The 23,591-nt window shown below is 37.1% G+C and overlaps 1 protein-coding gene across 1 annotated transcript; it reads left to right on the plus strand.

Annotated features, from left to right (window-relative positions):
* Positions 1-8,855: 8,855 nt before the first annotated feature.
* Positions 8,856-23,134, plus strand: LOC140792795 (probable V-type proton ATPase subunit H). Its single transcript, XM_073143998.1, has 12 exons — positions 8,856-9,195; positions 14,962-15,037; positions 16,217-16,342; positions 16,919-17,021; positions 17,092-17,159; positions 17,594-17,661; positions 17,745-17,862; positions 18,176-18,337; positions 20,029-20,154; positions 20,241-20,366; positions 22,119-22,298; positions 22,666-23,134. Exons 2-12 carry the CDS (start codon positions 15,008-15,010, stop codon positions 22,912-22,914), a joined length of 1,356 nt encoding a protein of 451 aa, XP_073000099.1. The 5' UTR covers positions 8,856-9,195; positions 14,962-15,007; the 3' UTR covers positions 22,915-23,134.
* The last annotated feature ends 457 nt before the right edge of the window (positions 23,135-23,591 follow it).

The following is a 23,591-nucleotide window of genomic DNA, read 5'->3' on the forward strand; positions in this document are numbered from 1 at the left end:
GTTCATCCTCATCAGAAGAAGTGGGCGTTAAAGCATTGAACTTAGTCTGAATGTCAGGCCTGAGCCCACTAATGAAGGTACTCTTCAGGGCCAAGTCAGAATAGTTTGACCCAGTTGTAGATCCGCTCGAACTCCTCCCGATAAGCTCAAACTATTGTTAACTTAGTCAGCTTAATCAACGTAGCTTGAAAGTCCTCGTAATGGGTTAGATTAATTTGAGCACAAATCACATTTGCAAAGTCCTACCAAGACTCAAATGGTCGAGTTCGCTCAGCTAACTAGTACCACCTAATCGCCACGGCCTGGAATGAAGCTAACTGGACCTTCTAGTGGTCGGGCATAACATGGTACGTAAAAAACTGCTCCGCTAGATAGGTCCAATCTAGCATGTCTCCTCTAGAGAATTTTAGAAAATCAAGCTTGACGATCCGAGCTTAGATTTCAAAATGTGGCATGTTATTACAGGGCAAGTGACCTCATGGCCAAGGCTGTTCATGTGGGACATGGGCCTAAGGGTCTAGCTCATGTCACACTCAGGCTGCAAGCAAGTTTAGCTCAGTCTGATGGCGTTGGCCCACCCAATCATTCCACCATTCATCCTCGGGCTCGTATTCATGCTCGAGGTCATGTTCATGGGTTCCAAACTAGTTCACACGAGGTGGTCGAATGGGTTCGCAAAAATCTGGCCTACCTCAGAAATTGTGTACTTTATCATCTTTATGAACTTGCCCTAGCCCTAACCCAAGTGTTGAAATTGGATTTTGGCCTAGGGGCACCACCACAGGCCAACCTCGGTGGCGACTGGGTAGGGTAGGTGGCCGGCGGTAGTCGCCATTCGACAAGTCCACACTACGACGAAGCGGCAACGAGCAGTGGTGGCAGGCCATAATCGAGCTTGTATAGCAGCAGTCATGGCGCGTCACTAGCGGGTCCATCGGCCCTCGGCGGTTGCAGATTGGTCCTATGGCCCACTCTAGGGGAGCAGCGGCGGCAGGAAACCCCGACATAGGGATAGCTTCCAATGGTGGTGGCTGTCTAGTTTGGCCACTCGATGGTCGCCAGCGGCTATGGCAGCCACCAGTAGCTGGCAATTAGCTTGAGATAACTAGTCGTGGCCGCTAGTGGTTGTGGAAGCACCAGACTTGTGGCCACTAGCCGCAAGTTTGCTGTAGCATAAACACCCATGGCTGGCAGTCTTTCAGCTGGTGCTGGTGCGAATAGCGACTTGGGCTCGAGTGCGAGTGGTCCAAGGAATGTGTTCGACGTGGAGTTTGGCATCAATGGGGGTTGGATCGCGCCGGTGGGGAGACCCTAGCTCCCACGGCGAGTGGGGAAGATGATCCTGCGGACACTGCTACAGGCTGCACCAACATGGCAACAACGTCATGACTGTCGTGGTTTGGGGCTCCTCTCCACCTCCTTCACGATTTGAAGTTGATGGCTATGGTTGGGCTATTTTTGCCATGGTCGACGGTGCTAGCGGCACGAGCTGGTTGTGTTGGGCTAGGAGAATGGCAGTCAAGGCTTGGATCGCCTTCTAGATCCTTTTGGAGCTCTCCTTCGATGATTCTCTTAATGAGTCGATGGACTCTATTTAATGCCTTCGCCCACGCGGGTGGCTCATCTCGGCAATGGTGGCGGCGCCGGGGAAACACCCACAGGGATAGAGATGAGTTCCTAGTTCTCCATGATTGATCCCTCCTCGTTTGTCTTGGATCGTGTTAACCATCGTTTGAGAAACGTCGGCTTTGATACCAATGTTATGAACTAAATCTGGACCGATCTGGACATATAAAAATTATGATAACTTTTGGTCGGATCATAACAGGGTGCTGGTCATTGACCGAAGGGAGGTGGCAGCAGGGGTTCTTGTTGGTGAAGGGGATGGAGTGGCGGTGGTATGTTCATCGAAATAGACTCGCATTGAAAAGTAGTTGGCGCGTTTCCATTCGCTAATGCTTCACTCATCGCCCGTAACCCCCACATCATGTCCATCATCATTTGGTTATTTATGGCCATCTGTTCCGAAAGTGCTCCAATCATAGCTAGAATGCTAGGCTCTTCCACATTCAGATTTGATCGAGCAGCTCCGTTATGGTGTTCTTCTCCTCCTCATTTTGCTATGAAGCCATGTCTCTGGTTGTCATCATCAAAAGCGCGTGTTCGAGGAATGGTGGCTTTGATACCACTTTGATATGATCTCCCTTTAAAAAGGGTTGATCCGATTTGCAACCAGTTCTGGGTATAAATTTGCAAGGAGTTTTCAAGATATTTTATGATGGATCTAACTATTGGATTGACGTGAACTTTTGATATGTTGTATCCCTGTGAAAGAATTTTTCAACGAATCTAATTTTACTCGAATCGGACGGCTTGATCGAGAGATATCATGAAAATAGTGTATGAAGGTCGAAAGATCTAAGGAATTGAGATCTATGGGTGGAGGCACGGACTCCTAGGTATATGGTGATGGTAGATCGGTGATGATAGGGTGGCACTAGTAGGGTTGATGGTGATCAAAGGTTAGGGATGGTGGATGGTGTTTAGACAATGGTAGGGAGAGTAGAAGAGGGAGAAGTGGGCCTCCCCTAAGGGTCTAGGGTGTTAGGCTTGTCAATGGGGTTTGAGGCGATGTAGCTGTAGAAGGAAGGAACAAGGAGAAGGAGAGGAGAATATGTGGAAGCAATTCAATTCGTTTGATAAGCATGATAAGATTGCATTCCACATATTTAGAGGCTAACCTAATAAGCAAAACAAACCAAAAATAATCCTAGAAATAATGCATTCTCGTCAAGTCCGTTCGAATAGGGTCGGGGCACGTTCAAACGTGCTAAACACGTTCTCTGTATTTACGAATACATGCAGGTGTTCTAATGGGGCGTTCAAATGTGGCTTTCCTATGTTCAAACGGGCAAATCGCGTTCTCTATGTTTGCAAACGTATGTAGGCATTCGAACGGGGCGTTCAAACGTGACTTCCCCGTGTTTGAATGCGACAGCCATAATCCTTATTCTTGGAAAACAAAAGTGATTCAGCTCGAGACAACTAGGTCCAACCCCATTCGTATTATGTTTTCTTGACTTCCCCTATTTATAGGAAAAAAAATCCTAGTGGATCGGATCCACATGCAGACTATCCGATTTATTTGAAATTTAAAATAAAAAGATAAAACTAACTAACTAACTCAATTTGACTTGACTTGACTTAATCGACTCGATTGACTAAACACATGTGATCAGATCATAATATTGCAATATTTCAATACCTAGAGAATAATACATCATACCAAGATCTGACATATCAAATTCTACCATATAGAATTCTTAAAACCTTCAATCATGGAGCTTTCATTTCTAGTCTAAATTAAGTCATCCACATATAAACAGACCATAATCATTTTACCTCCTCCATTTTTTATAAAAATGTGTGCTCATATGGAATTTCTTAAAACCTTCCTTAGAAAAATAAGCATCTATATGACTATATCAATCTCTAGGAGCTTGTTTTAATCCATATAATGCCTTATTTAATTTATACACCTTATGCTCTTTTCCAATCTTAACATACTGAGGAGGTTGATCAATAAATACCTGCTCGTCCAAATCTTCATGTAAGAAAGCCAATTTCATGTCCAATTGGAAGATAGGCCATGAATTTTGAGCTGCCAATGCAATCACCAACCTGATTGTATCAAGCCATGCGACAGGAGAAAAAACTTCTCCATAGTCAACACCAAACCCTTTTTTGTAGCCTTTTGCTACTAAGCATGCCTTATACTTATCAACTTCGCCATTTTTGTTTTGTTTTATTTTGTACACCCACTTGATGCCAATTGTCTTATGACCTTTTGGAAGCTCAGTCAACTCCCAAGTATTACTTCCTCAATCATTGCAATTTCTTCGTCCATTGCTTTTCTCCATTTTGGTTCTTTGATAGCCCCTTCAAAAGTGGTAGGATCACAATCTAAAAACAAAGGAAAATGTGTAAGTGGGTCCTCAGAAGGGTTAGTTTCAAATACTTCATAATCAATCATCCATGCAGGTCTTCTTGTAGCACGTTGAGGTTGTCCCTCTTCTTGTGTAGCTATTGGAACTAAATGTTGTTCATTCATGATTGGCTGCTGCCTTTCTTCTTCATGTTCTCCATCAAAATATGTTGAGATTTGTTGTCTAATTTCCATTGTTCTCCCATGACCAAAACTTCTCTTCATCAAAAAAACATCACGACTAATTATGATTTTCTTGGTGTTAGGATTGTAAAGTTTGTATGCATTTGATTGATCACTAACACTAATGAAAATACATTTTCTCCCTTATCATACAACTTTCTCCTCTTTTGGTCTAGAATATGAGCATAGGTATTACACCCAAATTTTTTGAAATGATCCACACTCGGCCTTCATCCGCTCCAGGCTTCCTCCAGTGTCACATTTTGAACAAGTAAAAGTGAGACTTCTATTCAAAATATGAACACTCCAATTGACTGCATCAGGCCAAAATCTTTTTGGAATTTCACTTCTTGATAAAAGATTTCACACCATATTCACAATAGTGTGATTTTTTCTCTCACAAACTCCATTTTGTTGAGGTGTATATGCGGTAGTAAGTTGCCTTTTGATTTCATGAGTTTCACAAAAATTTGCAAATTCATGTGAGTTGTATTCTCTAACACAATCAATGCAAAGAATTTTTATAGGATTGCTAGATTCTTTCTCAACAAAGTGCTTTGTATCATTTGAAAGATGCAAAAGCTTTTGATTTCTCCTACAAAAAATAAACTCATATTTTCCGACTAAAATCATTAATGAAGGTGATTATGTATCTTTTACCTCCATTAGAAAATGGATTAATTGGCCCACAAATGTCAGAATAAATTATTTCCAACACATTTTTCGCTCTTCATGATTTTCTTTGTGGAAATTGATTTCTATGTTGTTTGCTAACAATACATTCTTCACAAACTTCAAAGGGAGCTGTGATTTGAGGAAGACCAATCACCATTTTTTTTTGTTGGAGAGTCTTTAATCCACCAAAGTTTAGGTGACCATAGCAAAAATGCCATAACCACGTAACATCTTTCAATTTTGCTGAGAAGCATAAATAAGTGGTATTATGGAGATAAAGCGGGAACATACAATTCGACGTCATTTTAACTTGAGCAATTAAGCCCAACTTTGCATCTTGAATTCAACAAATTCCATCTTTGATAGAAATCTCATATCCTTTTTCTTGCAGCTGACCCACACTAAGCAAGTTGATTTTCAAATTTGTCACAAAAAGAATATTAGAAATAGTGTGAATGGAGTTTCCTTTGATTTGAATAGTTACCCTTCCTTTTTCCATGACAGAAATTTTGGAATTGTCACCAAACTTGACAGTGTTCTGGAAAGACTCATCCAAATCAGAGAATGCATTTTTTTCTCCACACATGTGGTTGCTACAGCCAGTATCCAAATACCACAAATTTGGCAAACTTTCTTCTTTCACATGGCACACCATCAAAAGAGAAACTTCTTCTTATTTTTCTACAAAATTAGTTTTTTCTCCATTTTGTTTATACAAATTAGTTTGACATTCTGACTGATAATAGTCATACCTATAACATTTGTAGCATTCAACATTTGACTTGTCTGCTGACTTTGGTTTGTTAGAGGTTGAATGGCAGCCTCCACGTCCTCCTCTTCCTTGAGATTGATTCTCTTGATAGTAGTCTTGTTGACTTGCACTTCCATTGTTTTCTCGACCTCCTCGACCTTGACCTCTACCTCTTCATCGTCCTCTATCACCTCTATTTGCTGTAGAGTAATATTATGATGAGGCCTTTAAAGCTTATTCCTCCTTCTCTGCTGATCAACTTTGCATTCATGAATCAATAAAGAACTTTGTAATTCATCAATTGCTAGATCATCAATATTGTTAGATTCTTCTATAGAGCAAATAATATAATTAAAATTTTGATGTCATGTATCAAAGAATCTTCTCTACTATGGCAACGTATGTCGTCTTGTCATCGTGGATCCACATCTTATTCTCAATTGCCATTGTACGAGAAAAATAGTCTATAACTGATTCTCTCGACTTCATTTGAAGTGTTTCATACTCTACACGAAATGCTTGAAGTTGCTGCCTCTTTGCTCTTGTGGAACCTTAGTACTTCTTCTTCATGGAATCCCATATATGTTTGGAGGTGTCCTTTGCAAAGAATGGTTTCCAAGATTGAACGATCAATCGTTTGGAAAAGATAATTCTTTACTTTGAGGTCTTTCAAACGTTGCCCTTCTAGCTCCATTTTTAGCGTATCCACCATTGTCGTGTCATTTGCAAGTTCTGCAATTCCTTCGGAGACGACTCCAATACTCATTGGATATGAGAAAATTCTCCATCAGCATGCTCAAATGGTCATAGTGACGATCAAAGCGGGGAATAGCTACCTAATTGAATAAAAATATCACTTGACAACGTTTTGTTACTAGGAATAATAGCTCGATGGCATAATGACTTGGAGCTTAGATTTGATGGCTATATCTGTTTGCTAAAAGCTTAGTGAGATCTAAGTGCTTTTGTATCAAGAGAGGGCCCTTGTCCAGCCCATACATATCTAGCCTTCTGACTCTTAAATGATAAAAAAAGTTAAGGAAAGATAATTTAGCATAAAATTTGTATTCCCCAGATATAATTAACGGTCCTTCTCAACTAATCAAAGATCTCCATGACTGTCAAAACAAGTCTAGTTGTGGTCGAGAAAATCATGGAAGCTGTGAATGTGGATCACCACAAAGTTTCATGGGGTGTGGTGAGAGACGTACATGTTAATTCCCATGCCATTCTCAGTACTCTCTCATATCTTATGTAATGGTCTAATCAGAATATTGCAACTGTTACAAATACTTACACAAGGATGACTCTCGAAGGCTGAGAGGGTGGCCACAAATGGAGCTAGGAAGGTGGTGGTAGAGCTCGGTGAAGGTGGTGGTGGTGGTGGTGATCGATGATCGGATTGAGCTAGGGTTGGTGGAAGCTACGTTAACAAGTACTCCTAAGTGCAAGAAAATAACTTCCTTTATTCAATGGTTAATCCAATAGGGTATATGCCACTGCTCTTATAGGCGGCTACCTTGATGAATTATAGACTCAATTAACTAACTTGACTCGACTCGAATATTAGACTCGAGCCCCTTTATTTGATGAGCTCGAGTTCGACTCACTCCTGATCAACCAAATGCAAAATACTTGTTAGACCCTTGGGTCTAGCCGGTTACAATTGACTTAGCTTACCATTAACAAAAAATCTAAATAAATAAAAATGCAAGGTTCTTATTGTAAACAACAACCTTGAACCTAATGTTCTTGCGCTCCTTGCTCCAACTTGGCCTAGTTGGACAGTAATAGTCTACCACACTTTCTTCACCTTACCCTCAAGGTGTCACTGAAAGGAAGTCCCTGATTATTGCCTCTTCGCCTTGCTGTTCTTTGATCTGGACGCCGATGACCAATAGTTTGCCCGATTTGAACTACCAGCTTTTCGACAAGCGTAGCTGGTAATTCAATTTGGGACAAACAGTCGGTCCCAAGTGTGTTATCCTTCTCGGTTTCCTCCTTGCTGCTCATCGGGCTGGGCGTTGGTGACCGAGAGTTCTTCCCAACTTGACTACCGACTTCCAAGTGGGTGTAGTAAGTAATTCAAGTTGTGAGAAACCTTCAACCCCCCCTCCACTTGTCCTTTGTTGAGCTTCTTCGATGAATGGTTGCCCTTACGGGCCGTTGGCCATGGCAACTTCTTGCTGGAGACCGGATCCTTAGTCCAACTTGAGTAGTCGACTTTCAAGGAGCGACAACTCAAATTGGGATAAAGGCTCGATCTCCAACGCCGACCTCTCAATTTTTCCATGGATCTTGTGAGCAAGGGTTTCCCTCTTATAGAGGGATTTCTTCTCTCGCAAGCTAGAGTCCTTTTACTTTCTCCAAGAATCATAGTCCAGTGTGCCTTCTCGCGTGCCTTGGTTCTCCAAACTTGACTCCATCCCACTGCTACCCCCTTGGATGTCACTCTAGTTGGGTTCGCAACACCTTGTTTGCCAATGCGGTGCTCTTGGTTTGGCACGGTGCGATTAGCTTGATTCGATTAGTCTCGGTTTTAGAGTAGTGGGGCTGAATCAACTTTGGAGGATACATGCAATTTGGCTTCCCTTTTCTACACTCAAATAAGTTCTCCTTGGTTTGGTGCGAGAGTGCGAGTCTAGTTCGGTTCCGATCAGGATCTTCTAGTTTTGTGCCCAATGCAAAATACTATTTAGACCCTTGGTCTAGCTGGTTAGCTTTTCAAAAATAAAAATTCACATTATGTGGTATACGGGGTTATAACTCGGCACTACGCGGGTATGTGGGTTATAACCCCTGACTTGGGTATGTGGAGTAATACCCCCATTACACGGGTATACGAGGTTATAACCCCGCACTAGAGTGTGCGAGATAATACCCCGCACTGTGCGAGTATGCCGGGCTGTATTTGGAGAGGAGAGAGAGGAGATAGCAACTATAGATGATATGACCAGTAATTATGTGTTGTTATCTCAAAGGTAAAATAGTAATCTTGAATTATTAATAAATAGTTTTTAGAAAATTGTATAGAATAAGATGAGAAAAAATATTGAATTAGTATACTAGAATAAGGTAAGATATTATTTAGTTATTCTAGAATAAGCTTATTCTTATTCTACAAGTGAACGAGGGCTTATTTATTATATTAACATGCCCTATCCGTCTACTGCTAGAACCCGATCCATTAGGCTAATGGGTCGGGTTGGGCTTCAGCACCCATTTTCACCCCTAACTCTTGGTCTCGGTCTTTCTTTCTTCATCCCGACATCTATTCATCTTTCATCTCTGGCCCTAGCTGCCACGAGCTACACCCTCTTCATCTCCTCCGTTGCCAAGCCATTACCTCTTCACCAAGCTCCGCCTCCCTTTTCCTCTTCGCCAAGATCCGCCTCCGCTTCTCCACAAAGCTTCGCCTCCGCTTCTCCGCCAAGCTCCGTTTGACAATCTCTCTACCTTCGTCACCAAGCTCCGCCTCTCCGCCGCCGCAAAGCCACCGTCTCTCCGCCGTCGCCAAGATCTGCCTCCGCCTCTCTACCTCGAGCTCGCCTTCCACTTTGAGAGCCCCCTCCCTTCGCGTTTAGCTTCCGCTATCGCCAAGGTCAACTTTTGTTTCTTAGATGTGACATTACCATGACTCTCAAATCAAATTCTCACAAAGCTCAGATGTGATAGTACCATCTCAGACATCTTAGGAGTATCCGAGAATTTGATCTTTGTTCAAGGGCGGACTGGTTTTGTTTGTGGAGCTTTGTGAGAATTTCAAAGATCAAATTCTCAGATGTGATATTACCATGTTTCTCAGATCGCTTTCTTTTGAAAATTCTTGTGAAGCATCTTCTTAACCATATTGATAACAGCACACAACACATTAATAAATGTATTTTTATATTGTATTTAGCAAATCTATTAATTTTGATCTTTTTTCTGCTTGGGAGTAATATAATGGAGCATATAGTGATACAGAATAGTCATATATTTTTCGAGTTTTTGTACATTGACAGAATAGTTATAGAATGGAGCATATCCATATCTTAATTAGTCATATGTTTGTTAGGTTAGGTAATTTAAAATGGAGCATATAGTTTTTTCAATCAGTTAGTTTATAGAATTAGAATGAAGCATATAATTTTTTCTATCAGTTACCAAGTTAACTTTTTTTGGCATGTGTTGAACTGGTGATCCATCTTAATTTTGTTCAGCATTTTTTGCAGCTAGTTTTTCTATCCTCTTGTCTGATATTTTCACAACTTGGAAGACTAATTAGTTTTAAAAAATTGCTAGACCAGTAAAATTACCTTCAAAAATTGCTAGACTAGTAAGAATGCTAGACTAGAAGAGTAATTAGTTTTAATCAAGTTCCCAATATTGGGATCGGCATCGGCCGTCCAGAAAAACGATATGTAAGGGCTGTTGGATTTGACTATATTTTAGTTATGTAAAATTCTAAATATTATCTAAAAATACAAAAAAAATTAGAAAAAATGATAGAAAAATAATATAATAAAAATTACTCACATATGAAGCCTAAAGATTTAAATGTATTAACTTACTCAAAATTTAAAACTTTGATAAATACTAAGTTGGCTTCTGTAAAATTTTGTGGTCTTCATCATCATAATTACCATAAGTTCATAAATAATGTTACTTAGGACTTGGTGCTCTAAAATGTGATTCCATCATACTAGTCATATTGTATGGATCTTATTATGTGACTTGTGTCTGAGGAAGATAATAATAACCATATAAAACTTGTGTCTAAGGATATCGAGGATAATAACCAGCATATGTATCTTATGATGGTTTCAAACTAATAAATGAATATACCATAATCATAGGAAGCAACATTCTCATGACGACGTCGTTGATATGTATGTACATCTTCACTTTCTCTGTCTTTAATCCTTATGTCTTCTTGACTTTCCTTAGCAAATATAGATGGAACGATCTCACCAGATGTATAATCAAAATTATGACTAGTACTGGTAGGTGCACTATATCTCGCTGTTGAATGACTCGTGCCTATGCCCTCTTTGTAGTCTCCCCCAATATCTCATCTAATCATGAGTTATCCTTGTCATCTAATAATTTATCCTTTACTTCTCTGATCCATAGAGTTAAACGGTCTTATTTATCAAAAATATGATTTAAATCAAACAATATAGCCATCCCTACCTTATCACGTCAATCCCGTTTTCATTTTTCTTATAACTAGATCATCAAAGGCTTCCTTAATTCTCGGTAGTGCGGAAAGTATCTTTTCTCTAGCCCTATAACGGAGTCAGACCCAACCACACTCTTAGTCTAAAGCGGTGCGACTGAAACCGACTTTCTTGGCTATGCTACTTTGCTACCGTTTTGGGAACCTCCTATATATTCGAAATATGCCTTTCTAGGAGCATTACGATCTGCAGCTCAAATGGCCTTATGGACTGATGGCTAACTAAAACAATAAACATTATCTTCCCCTGCTCCTTATAAAGCCCTAAAAAAATAATTGATTGCACAAGAGAACGAACTCTTGTCTTCCCTGAAAATAGGGCCACCTTTCAAGCTCCACTCGAATGGGCTGCTAGCAGATTTATGGCTCCTAATCGGGGGTACACCGCCAAGCTGCTAAGATCACCGGAGCTGTGATTAGTATCTTCCTCCGAAAAAAAAGATCAGCTATTTATTTTTTATCTTTCTTCTTAAATTTCTTTCTATCAATTTCGTTATCAAAAACATGATTTAAATCAATTAGCTATTTATTTTTTATCTTTCTTCTAAATTTCTCTCCCTCAATTTCATATTATAACGACAGAAAACTAATTTCTCTAATATTTCCATTGTTAATCGATTGCGTGTTTTGGTGTAGATTAAGGAGAAAATAATTTAATTTCTTTCACACTGTGGTGAAGATATAGTTTGACTTAAAATTTTCTTCACTATTGGTGTTAAATTTGGTGTCTTCTCCTATCCATAAATAGATCGCCATTCAGCTGGAGTGTTATAAAATATAGCTATAGCAATTTTAGTAGTATTGAATCAAAAATATATTATTGCATATATTTAATAAGAAACTGATTATATTGAAAGTTAAAACTTGAAACAAATAATAATAAAATTATTTAATTGAATCATAACTCACTCTTTATCGCGAAGGATTTGTTTATGAATATTGGGCTCAAGTTTGCTGATTACATTTCTAACTCCCAACAAGACTTTAGTATCATTATTGACATTTGTAAGAATTAAAATTTTGGATTAAGAAAATACCCTCTAAAAATTTAAAATTTGTAAGCATTCAAATTTTTAAATATTTATAAATAAAAGTAAATTAATAAATTAAATATTTTTCAAAGTTTCATTTATAGTTTTATCTTCAAGTTTCATATTCTTAATTTGTATAGATCACTCCTGTAATGTAAATATTTGTATAATATCATCTTTGTAGCGCATGATGTTCTTCAATGCTAAAAAATGAGGCAAATCTAGTGAGGCCGGGTCTAATGATCTTCATACCACTAGTCATCTACTTAAGTAAATTAAGAACCCAATTGTGGTTGTATATAAAAATTTGTCAACCTTCGACCTTCATATATGATTATGTTCAATTTTAGACTCATTTGCAATATTTTTTAATACAAGATTAATACAATGTGCAGCACATGACGTTCAATATAAATGAGGCATCTTTATCATAAGTAAATTTTCAGTAGCTTTATAATTAGCCCCATTATTAGTAACCACTTGAACTACTATTTTTTCACCTTTTTCATGTACCACCTTATCCATTAATTGACAAATATAATTTGTACATTTGAAATGAGCATTAGCATTTATAGACTTCATAAATATCGTTCCCATGCTCGAGTACATGAAGAAATTAATTATATTTCTTCTGTTTTGTGTAATCCACCCATCACACATTAGTGTACAACTAAATTCATTCCAAAATCGTTTAAATGTCTCAATATAAGTGCGAAGCTCATTTACCTCTGAGTCAAGATATTTAGTAGCAATATTATTTAAACTAGGAGGTGGAACACTAGGTCCTACTGATTGTATAGCATCCACTATTATGTGATAATAAAGACTATTAGCTGTATTAAAGAAATATGGTTGTATAAGAAAAATTTAAGGATAGCCCTAAGAATGTGCTTCTTTGTATTTTTAATTTCTTTGAGGGCTGTCTTAGTAGAAGTTTGTGTACGACTCATTTTCTTCTAAAGATATGTATCCATTGATCCAATATTTCAGACTCAGCTGTAATACCAATAGTCCTATGGGTAGAATTGCTGCCTTTATATCTTCTTTTTTCTAGTATATGAACTGATCTAGATTTCTAAAAGTTATCACCACTACTTCTCATTTTATCACCACTACTTCTCATCTCTTCTTTTTCACTATGCTTATTTTTGCTCTCTTTCATTACTCTCCTCATCTATTTCCTCATTATCCTCCCCACTCTTCTTACTACTGTCATCATTAATGTGTATAAGATTATACATCAATTCTTCATGAACTATTGGCTCTTTGTTATGTAGATTGTTTATCCTTCGTTTTGCCAATTAGATGAGCCAACATCTATTTTTTAACTTCCACGGCCATCTGAGTAAAAATTGCTACATTTTTTTTCCTTCTAGCCAAATATTTTTTCAAACAGCTGACACCATCATTCATTTCTTTTCCACACCAGTTGTATTTAACACGTTTTTTATCTTGCCCAATAGTGCTGCAATGTTGCCACCCGATGTCAGCATCATATAACTTTTTTTTTGGAGCCATTAATATTTTTAGTTTTTCACTGTAGCTCTGTAAGTAAACATAAGCAAAAATTGAAATAAAATATAAAATAATTTAAAATATAAGAAAATAAAACCCTCTCAATTTTTTTTTCTAATTTTTTTTCTTTGTACTTCTTTCCCCCCTCTCTTCTCTCTCCCTTGACACCTCCCCCTTAGCAGCATCGTCATAGTAGAGTAGCAGGAAAAGAAGGAGAGAGGGAATGAGAGTGGAATTAAAAATTAAAAAAGAAATTAAAAAAAAAACTCACCCGAGGTCACTAGAGGTCGAGGTCATTGGATCTTAGTCGGAGAATATTGTCGGAGATCTACTCGCCGATGAAAGAGGTGAGGATGAGAGAAAGAGAGAGAGAGAGAGAAAGAAAAGAGAAAAAAAAGAGAAAGATAGAGGGCTTGTGGGGGGATGTCAATTAATTGATGCCCCCCGAGTCGAATCCAGCCGTCCCTGCCCATTTCGACCGATCCTATTTGGGATCGGCCAAAATTAGAAACCTTGGTTTTAATGTGCATGTTTAGGAGTCAATGACATCTACAAGTGCATCAGTTTAAGATCTGTTCCTTATTGGAAAAAGATCCTATCCTAATCTAAAATAAAATCTGATTCGTATTCGAAAATTATCCGATCTGTATCCAAAAATTATTTGTATTTATTTTGTTAGGATATGGTTTTAAATTTTGCTATTTGTTCAATATCCGTATTCGTACCAAAAATATGGATCCCGATATAGGTTGAACATTATCCGATCCGTATTCGAACCGTTTTTACCCCTACCTATAATCTTGATGTTTCCAATGAGCTTTGAATTTAGTCATCTTGATCATATCCTTTATCAATGTTGACGGATAAGGTTGAACCCTTGATTCAATGACATGACTAGGGACCGAATTTGACCACAAACTTGTTTATTGAAAATTTTGTTTTACAAACTTGATGGAATCTAGAAGTCATAACAAAGATGAAACTATTATTCAAACCAGAGAATATACCTCTCTAGTTCATCCTTTGAGCAGTGTTGGTAACTCCATCAACAACCAAGTTGTGGCTACTAATGAATGCATCATTATCAGGTGCCTATATCGTTGAAAGATTTGGTTCATATTCATATCCATGTAAGATCTGGTCCGTATCCAATTCATCTTTGTATCTGTTTAAGATTAGATCCGTATCTGATCTATATTTATATCCTTTTAGTTAAGATATAGTTTTAAATTTTTTTGTCTGTCTAATATTTATATTCGAATTTGTATTCAAAGCAAAAATATGGACCTGGATGTGTGTTGAGCATTAAATAATCTGTTTTCACCCTACTTCCCCCTCTTCCCTCATATCTTAACCCATTAAAATTTTCTCCCTCACCTTGATAGATCTCTTTCCACAATTCCACCCCTTGTGGTTTCCTGAATCCTAGGTAAGCAATGAGCCTTAATTTGAGATGAGAACTTGATCGAGAAAGATCGTACTCTTTTTTGTTTATTTCTATCTTTGTTTGGATATTGTTTTTGGATTCTTGGGTCGTCATCTTCTTGATGCTTGTGTGTTGTAAAATCAAACTTTGAGTGGGTTATTTGATGGTTTTTAGATCTCAAGGTGTTTGATTCTGAAGGCATTCGAAGGATTTGACCTTGATGGATCGCGCTGAGCTCACGACGGAACAGGTTGATGATTCAATCAAATTGTTGTTATTGTTTTATTTGGTTGTAATGCCTAGTTCTTTTTATATTGCATCTTATTTTGTGATTATCGGTTTAAGGTAGAATTTTGGCATCATCGAATGTTTGATTCTGGAATATTATAGTAGTTAGTAGGTGATGGCAAATATACTTGTGACCTTTATTGGACATGTTTGCAGTTTATCCATGGAATCTTTCTCAAAAGTGCATGCATGTACATGACAGCCAAAAGGTTTCATTGGAACTTGTGGATTGGGTGCGCAATGAACCCATAGTGGGTCTTAAAGCGAATATTTTTCCAATATATTATTTTTTTGTTTGCATCTGTTAAACTAAATCACAACTATGTAGTTAGTTATGTCACATCAAATTCAAGCAAATGACAAAATTAAAAAACAAAAAGCCAGAAGAGATAAAACTATAAAAGAATATAGATGTAGAGCCGGTGCTGCTGCTGTTTGCACATAGGGCCATCTCTTACTCTTGTCCTGGGGCTAAAGTATCAAAAAGAGTTAATAGTTCGAGATAGCATCATGAAAAAGAAACGTAGAACTCCTGATATATGGTGCCTAGAAGGCATTCATCTAATTTTTAATCAAATTAAGGTGCATCATTTTCATATGCTTAGTTCCTTTGTTCTACTTGATGAAGAGAGCTAGAAGTTTTGGAGTATAAGGTAATGAAACATATTATATCTAGGGGTGGCAATAGGATTGGGTCATGATATTGCAAACACGAACACGATCTATTTAATAAATGGGTCAGAGTTTCTATCTGAACATGACCCGTCTATTAAATGAGCTAGATGGGTCACAGCCAGGTTATCGGGTGACACAAATTTATGAAATTTATACAGGTTATTCAGATTATAAATAAATTTTTTCAGGGTATAAATAAGTTCTTTCATGTTATGAACGGTTTAAGTGAGTTATAAACAAGTTGGCTGGTCATGTCATAAACGAATTAAATAAGTTGAGGTAATAAACGCAAACACGACCCATTTAATTATTGGAATAGACAGGTAAACCCATGGTCTAAACTCGATTAAACTAAACCCAAATCTATTTAAAAGTTGGGTTACCATATCGGGTTATCGGGTCGGGTCAACTTTTGCCACCTGTAATTATATCTTTGGTTTTAATGCCTTGTGGTACATGTTTCTAGGTCCTCAAGCGTGACATACCATGGGAGACTTATATGTCAACTAAGATCATCACTGGAACATGTCTCCAGCTGTTAAGGCGCTACGACAACAGAACTGAAAGCCAGAGAGCTGCTTTGCTTGATGATGTGAGTATTGGTTAATTATTTGCATTGTGATTTCTGAAGAAAGATGTGGATTTTCTGCATTTATATCTGATTTGTTATTTTCTATGTATTTTTTTACTCCCCCTATTTTTGTAACTCTGCAATTATTTTATGTTAATTGTATGCCCTTTTCTTTCTTCCGTTTGTTTTCGTGTGAACCTGTAGAGGTAATGTATCTTGTTAAGTTACTTTCTGAAGTAATGAAATTATCAATAGTTTAATTTATTGCAAGCTCATACTTTAATTTATCGTAGTTGGTTCTGATCTACTACACGAAATTCTATAATGTAAATGCTTCTTAAATTGTTTATTCTCCACTATCTAGACTGTAGACCATCTTGTGAATTCATCTTTTCTGTGCATGAACTATTACAAATTGAGAAGGTTAACCGTTGATCTGCAAAATTATTAGAATTTGTTAATGTCCAAGTTAGAGTAGCAAAGTTAGTTTACTTAGATTTTGAGCATATTGATATGTAAATTGTGCTCGAGTTGCATAAACCCAGGCCATTATCAGACTCTTGGATATGGTGGTTACTTCAAGTTCATATATTACAGGATGGGCCAGCATATGTTCGGGTTTTTGTGAACATCTTACGGGACATTTCGAAGGAGGATACAGTAGAATATGTGCTTGCACTTATTGATCAATTGCTAACAGGTGAGAAATGGTACAGAAAGTTGATTACAAGTAATGCATTACAAACAAAATTGAATGTTCTCTTTTGCAGCAAATCCCAAACGGGCTAGAATCTTTCATGACAAATCTTTGGGTGAAGATAGTTATGAGCCTTTCTTAAGTTAAGCTTTTATTCCTTTTGCTTCCTTGTGTTATCATTTTTAAAGTAGGTTGTTGCATAGCTTGGTCATAGGATGGATATCTATTGCTTATACTTTTGAGCCATTATAACATTTTTTTACACTCTTATTGATATTTCTTGAATAACTAAATTACCTTTTATATAAGTTAGATTAATGGCTTGGTTTCTCTTCTAAAATGGAGTAGAAAGATAAATTCTGAAGAACCTAAAAGGGCATATCTCCGATCACCTCCTTCTGATGCCATTTTAATGGTCTAGCATCTAGAATCCAATAAATGGTTATGGTTATTCAAGAGTTCATTTAGCATTCTACACTTCATCCAAGCTTACTATTTTGTTGTGTGGTACCTCAGTGTAGTCAGATATATCTTGCTATTTATTTTGAGTAACTGACAGTAAAATATCCATTTTCAGATTGCTTTGGAAAGGCAACTGGTTCATACAAGAAAAAAGCTGTAAAATTTTGTCTCTCATAGTGAGGTGCTTCTTAGTCTCTGTCACATTGATATGCCAGATTTACTTGATTAACAGAATATCTAACCTGTACTGCTTGATGTTTATAGTGTGCGGCCTAATGTTCAGAATGGTATGACTCCGAATGGAGAATCTTTATATTCAAAGAGCAAGTCTACAAGCATTGATGATGTGCTAAAGAGCCTTGTTGAGTGGCTATGTTCTCAGGTTCGAATAGATACAAGTTGATATACAAACCGATGCTTACTTTTCCAGGGTTGTAGCCATAGACAACTAAATCTTTCAATGTATGAACTAGTTTGTAGACTTGTAGTTTATACCTTTGCTGATCTTTTGTTCTTGTTTATGCTTTTACATGCTACGCAATCAACAGTTTGAAAATTGTTAGTAAAGTTGACAACAATACGGATGGAGAGCTTTCAACAATATTGTTAGCAACTATCGAATTTGCAGTTAAATGAAGATATGAACATTACTTTGAATTTTGTTCTCCTTTTAATAAAATCACATTATTTTGCAGTTGAAAAATCCATCTCATCCCAGTCGTTCTGTCCCAACAGCTATAAATTGTCTGGCTACTGTGCTAAGAGTATTATCTGTTAGGTCTTCGTTTGTTCAAGCAGATGGTGTAAAATTGCTAATTCCTTTAATATCCCCTGCATCCACCCAGCAATCCATTCAGGTGAGAATTTGGTTCCTTATGAAGCTTACTTCTATCACATTTCTATATGGTTAATGATATTAATATGCTGGTCCAAATAAGTGATTAACTTCTCATATTTGTAAATCATGCTACTTCTCTCTTGTGCCTATGTTCATTAATAGTTACCCTTTCCTTTCCAGCTCACAGCAAAGTAAGACATAGCCAGACAAGCAAGAAAATTATTTTCATGCAGTATACCTTACAGTTGGGCAATTTTCTTTTGTAATTGTTAAACCAGCAGCTTATGAGGATTCAGCTTGAAGCATAATTGTTCTTTTGCTGTGTCAATCTTCATTTAGTTTGATGTTGACTTGGTTGGTACTTTGTACTGTTAGCAAAGGTTGAATCCCATAGTGATATTCTAAATAATATTGATAATCCATTTGTTTTCCACCATAACAAATGTCTATCTATCCTATTTTTCTATACTTAATCTTTTTTCACATCATTCAGAACTAAATGATTCCAATTGCAGATTTCTTCTAATAATGTGGCTTGCTTTTGTTCTATTATGTAGTTCAATCAAGTATTTAGGAATTTCAAATATCACTATTGTATCATTTATCAAGTTGAAACTACATTGTTGAGAAACTAGAATGTTCCCTTGATACATGATCCAAATGGGCTCTATAAATTGTGCCGCATCATAGCTACATTCTATGTAACTTACACCACCCTACAAATCCTGAATTAATTCCCAACACACTTGCTGCAAAGGGTGTGTTTGGTTGATGAAAAATAGAGAAAAAAGTGATAACTTTCTAGAAATCTATCACTTTATGGTATTTGGATGAAGTAGAGTGGGAAATGAGTTCTTCACTTCCCTAAAATCACCCAACTTCCCTAATTTTGCTTTCTATTCTAAAAATTGCACTTTCCACTTTTTTATATACTACATGCTATTATTAATTATAATATTACTTCTTTTCACCAAACATTTCTATTTTTTTATCAAACACCACTAAATCATGATTACTTACTAGAAGCGATTTTACTAGAAATTTCCACCAATTTCTTCCCTCACTTATCATCAACTAAACACCCTCAAAGGAAAACTGAACCACAACATGAGATTCATAGTACCAATGTTTTGTGATTGGAGTATCAGCTTGGCGGTTGAATGAATCTTGAATAACAACAATTTTTTGGTCTAATTTGCAAATTCTCTTGGTTATGTCTAAAATGTTAACTTAGTAGTGTTTAATGGACTTTTAGTTTCAGCCTTTCAGGTTTCAAAGATTTTAAAAGGCACTCTATTTTCGGAAAGTTAGTTTAGGCTTTTCACTGATGCTTAGGAACAGTCGTTCTAATTTGTACTGCAACAACATCACATTCTGGGAGTAAGCATTTACATACAGAAGTTATATGGCAATCTAGAATTTACTTATGATTAGATATTAGTCACATTGACATTATATGATTAGTAGGAAGTCAAATCTGTACCGCATGAGTGCTGATGGAGATATCTTCTTCGATGACTGAGGAAGAAATTGAATCCTTGCTATATGGTTGTTTTGCTTTTAAGCTTGCTCCATAAGTTTTTAAATGTTGAGGTGTCACAAATACGTAGGTTTGGCATAACTTAGTATGCTTTTATTGATGATAACTATAGAGTTCCTAAATTATCTGCTACATTTTCAATATTCATGTTTTCCCTTTTCTGTTTGCAGCTTCTGTATGAAACTTGCCTCTGTGTTTGGCTCTTGTCATATTATGATGCTGCAGTTGACTACTTGGCCACTACTAGGGTCATGCCAAGACTTATAGAGGTTGTAAAAGGATCTACTAAAGAGAAGGTGAAAGTTTATTTATATTTTCTTGTCTGTACCTTATTCTAAATTTAATGATATTTAACTTTGCTATTGTATTGCATATATTGAAGGTTGTGAGAGTTGTTGTACTGACCTTCCGAAATTTGCTACCTAAAGGGGCATTTGCGGCTCAAATGATAGATCTTGGATTGCCACAGATAGTCCAGAATTTAAAAGCTCAGGCATGGAGTGATGAGGTGATGTTTTGGCATCTTTTCACTTTATATATAGTTATTGAAATTTGGGACATGAAAATATTTTTCTTATTTGATTATGAATAAAATCCTAGCTTTTCTTATAGAGTGGAGAATTTTATCTTTTATCTTATTTGATTATGAATAAAAGCATGCAGCTTGTCCTTTTTGTCTTCTGCAAGAAAATTACATGAGAGCCTATAATGTGCATTCTATGATATATTTATTTCATGTTTAGTGATATCATGCTCATGGATTGAAGTACTGGCCAATCCCGATTCATATCGCCGAAATGGAAGACCGATACAGTTGATATGGTTGATATATATTATTTTTTCAAGCATCCGATTCCGATTCTGAAACTGATACTTGGAACCTTGATCATGCTCTAATTAGTTTAGTTTGTAAGTATGTCTTGTGTTACTTTTAGGATATTGAGGGTTATTTTGGGTATTTAGGACCTGGTATAAGTGTATACGTACAAACATATTTGGTGACACTTTCTTGTGTTTCAAGCACTGAATGGTGAGTTGATAATTAGCAACCAGCTGAAGGGATTCCAAAAATGTTAGTTGAGAAAGGTGTACTGCGTTTCTAGGCTTATAAGAAGAATAGGTTCTTTATCCTATTTATGTATGAGGACTTGTTTACAAAAGGAATAATGGCTCTCCTTGGTTGGCTGCATTTATGGATATAGTGATCTAACTGGAGTGCAACACCAATTCTTCTTTTTGCCATTTCACATGTAGCTCACATGCACCTGATCTTTATGTATCTTACCATGTGTTTGGAGAAAGAATGATGCACAGATTGGTAAGTGCATAAAAACAAAGTGTGTATGCGTCTCTGTTGGTCTTGGGAGGGACTTCAAGATGGATTAACTGATAGGTAGGCCAATGCAGCAAGTGAGCAGTTCTACTTCTATTTACTCCTGATTTCGTTGTCTGCCTGCAACTTTGTTGCAAGCAGCCAATCTACTTGTAAAAGAAAAAGAGATCCAAATTGAGCTGTCTATATGCCCTCCATTTTTTATCTCATATCGTTCAGGTCAAACCTCTATTGTTCTATTGTTTCCTCTTTACTCTGTATTTCCTTCTGACTTCAAGTATTTGTTCTTCATTGGCAAATTTTCAGTTGATGTTCTGATAACATATAAAGTTTGTGCATAGAATCTTTTGATTTAATTTTCATCTCCGAGAAAAATTACAGATACATGTAAAACACCTACTTCCAGAGTAAGTTGGAAATCGTTGCACTAAATCTTCTCAAGGAGAGCAAGCACATTTTGTAACCATAAATGCTATCTCTACCAACTCTTTGGCTTATCTGCACTATAGCCAATGCGAACTGTTATGTGTCAGTTTCCCTATCATTTGGTTGCTATGCTAACTTAGAAGTATTTTTATAATACATCTAATTTGCATGTCTGTAAGGTCAGAAGGGAGAAATATTAACCCTTATACAGATGACATGATCACTAGTATGGGCCATACTGTTGAATATTGCTAGATTTGATATAGTCAGTCTCAGTCATGTCATTCTGTATCTGATTTGAGTCCAGCTCAAACATCAAAAAGTGGTATTAGTTTTCAAACTTCAAATCTTCCATGTTTTTCTGCTGATAAAAGAACTGTCATATCCTTTATTTATTTATTTATTATTATTATTATTGTTGTTGTTATTTATTATTATTGCTTTTTCTTTTAATCAGAACTGCTCCTCATTTGTTCTGATTGTTCTTTTGATGATATATAGGACTTGTTGGATGCGTTGAATCAGCTAGAAGGACGGCTGAAAGAGAACATTAAAAGGTTGAGCTCCTTTGAGAAATACAAGCAAGAAGTCCTTCTGGGTCATCTTGACTGGTCCCCCATGCACAAGGATCCTGGATTCTGGCGTGAGAACATCACAAACTATGAAGAAAATGATTTCCAGGTATTGCCCTGCAGCTCTGACCGTTATTTTAATTATGACCACTTTTGCTAATGTAGAACCATGACAATGACCTCAAATGCTTGTGAATATTTGAAGTCAGGTTGCATCCTAGGCTCCTAGCACATCTGCACTTGGAAGTAGTGCAGTGGTTTCTATCATTTTTACTGATGATTTAACTGTTAGCTTTATTTTAAGTGGCTGGAGTACCTTCCACAACACTTCTGTATACTAAATAACCAGTCTACTATCTGATTTTCTTGTTTTGTCTATAGTAACTTAGGGTTCCCAAGTGCATATGATTTACTAGCTTCTAGTTTACATCAGATATTTCTCTGAATATGCAAGACTTATGAAAAGTTAATTGCAGATTCTGCTTGTCCTTATGACAATTCTTGATGCATCGAGCGACCCAACAGCACTGGCCGTTGCCTGTTATGACATCTCCCAATTCATTCAGTACCACCCTGCTGGGAGGATTGTTGTTTCAGATCTCAAGGCAAAGGAGCGGGTCATGAAGCTAATGAATCATGAAAATGCAGAAGTGAGAAAGAATGCTCTTCTATGCGTCCAGAGGCTTTTCCTTGGTACCAAGTATGCCAGCCTTTTGCAGTCTTAAGCTTGTTGCTTGTATGTATGTTCATTCTGAATCCATAAAATGCTCATGCTATGGCCTAAAAAATAAAGCCTTGGTTATTGAGTTGTAATTGTGGATTACAACTGGGAAGGAGAGGACTTCTAAATTGTCATCCTATGAGGTTTTTTTTTTCCATGATTTGTTCTTCCTATATGTAATAAATCTTATTGCTTGTTTTGTAATTTCAATAATGTTATTGTCATGTTGCTTGATGTTTGGGCAACTTTTGACTGAGGATTTGTATGAGCAGTAAGCTTCATTTATACTCTCATCCTTGATGTTAACCTGATAGAAGCTGGATCCTTGGTGGGAGTCTGGTGTTTCACCAATCTGATAATGCCTTTCTTTGGTCTCCGCATCTTCTATCACTCCAACAGCTCTTATCCTATGTGGGTGATTTTAACGCTATTTGCAGTTCCTCCGAGAAAGGTGGTGGCCTTGCCTCTAGTTCCTCCAGGTTGACATCTTTCTCCCAAAACATAAGCCGTGCCAAGCTCTTAGATTTGGTTTTGTTAGTTAAGCGTACACTTAGTTGAATAGGAGATTGACACTTGGTGTATAGGATTCCTCAATGCGAAGGTGCTTCACCTGCCCATGGTCTCTAGTGACCACAACCCCTTGTTGCTCGTCACCAACCCTTCTATCATGTCCTCCCCTCA

This window comes from Typha latifolia, chromosome 7 (genome assembly GCF_019914945.1).
Source record: "Typha latifolia isolate L0001 chromosome 7, TyphaL0001v2, whole genome shotgun sequence".
Taxonomy (NCBI): Eukaryota; Viridiplantae; Streptophyta; class Magnoliopsida; order Poales; family Typhaceae; genus Typha; species Typha latifolia.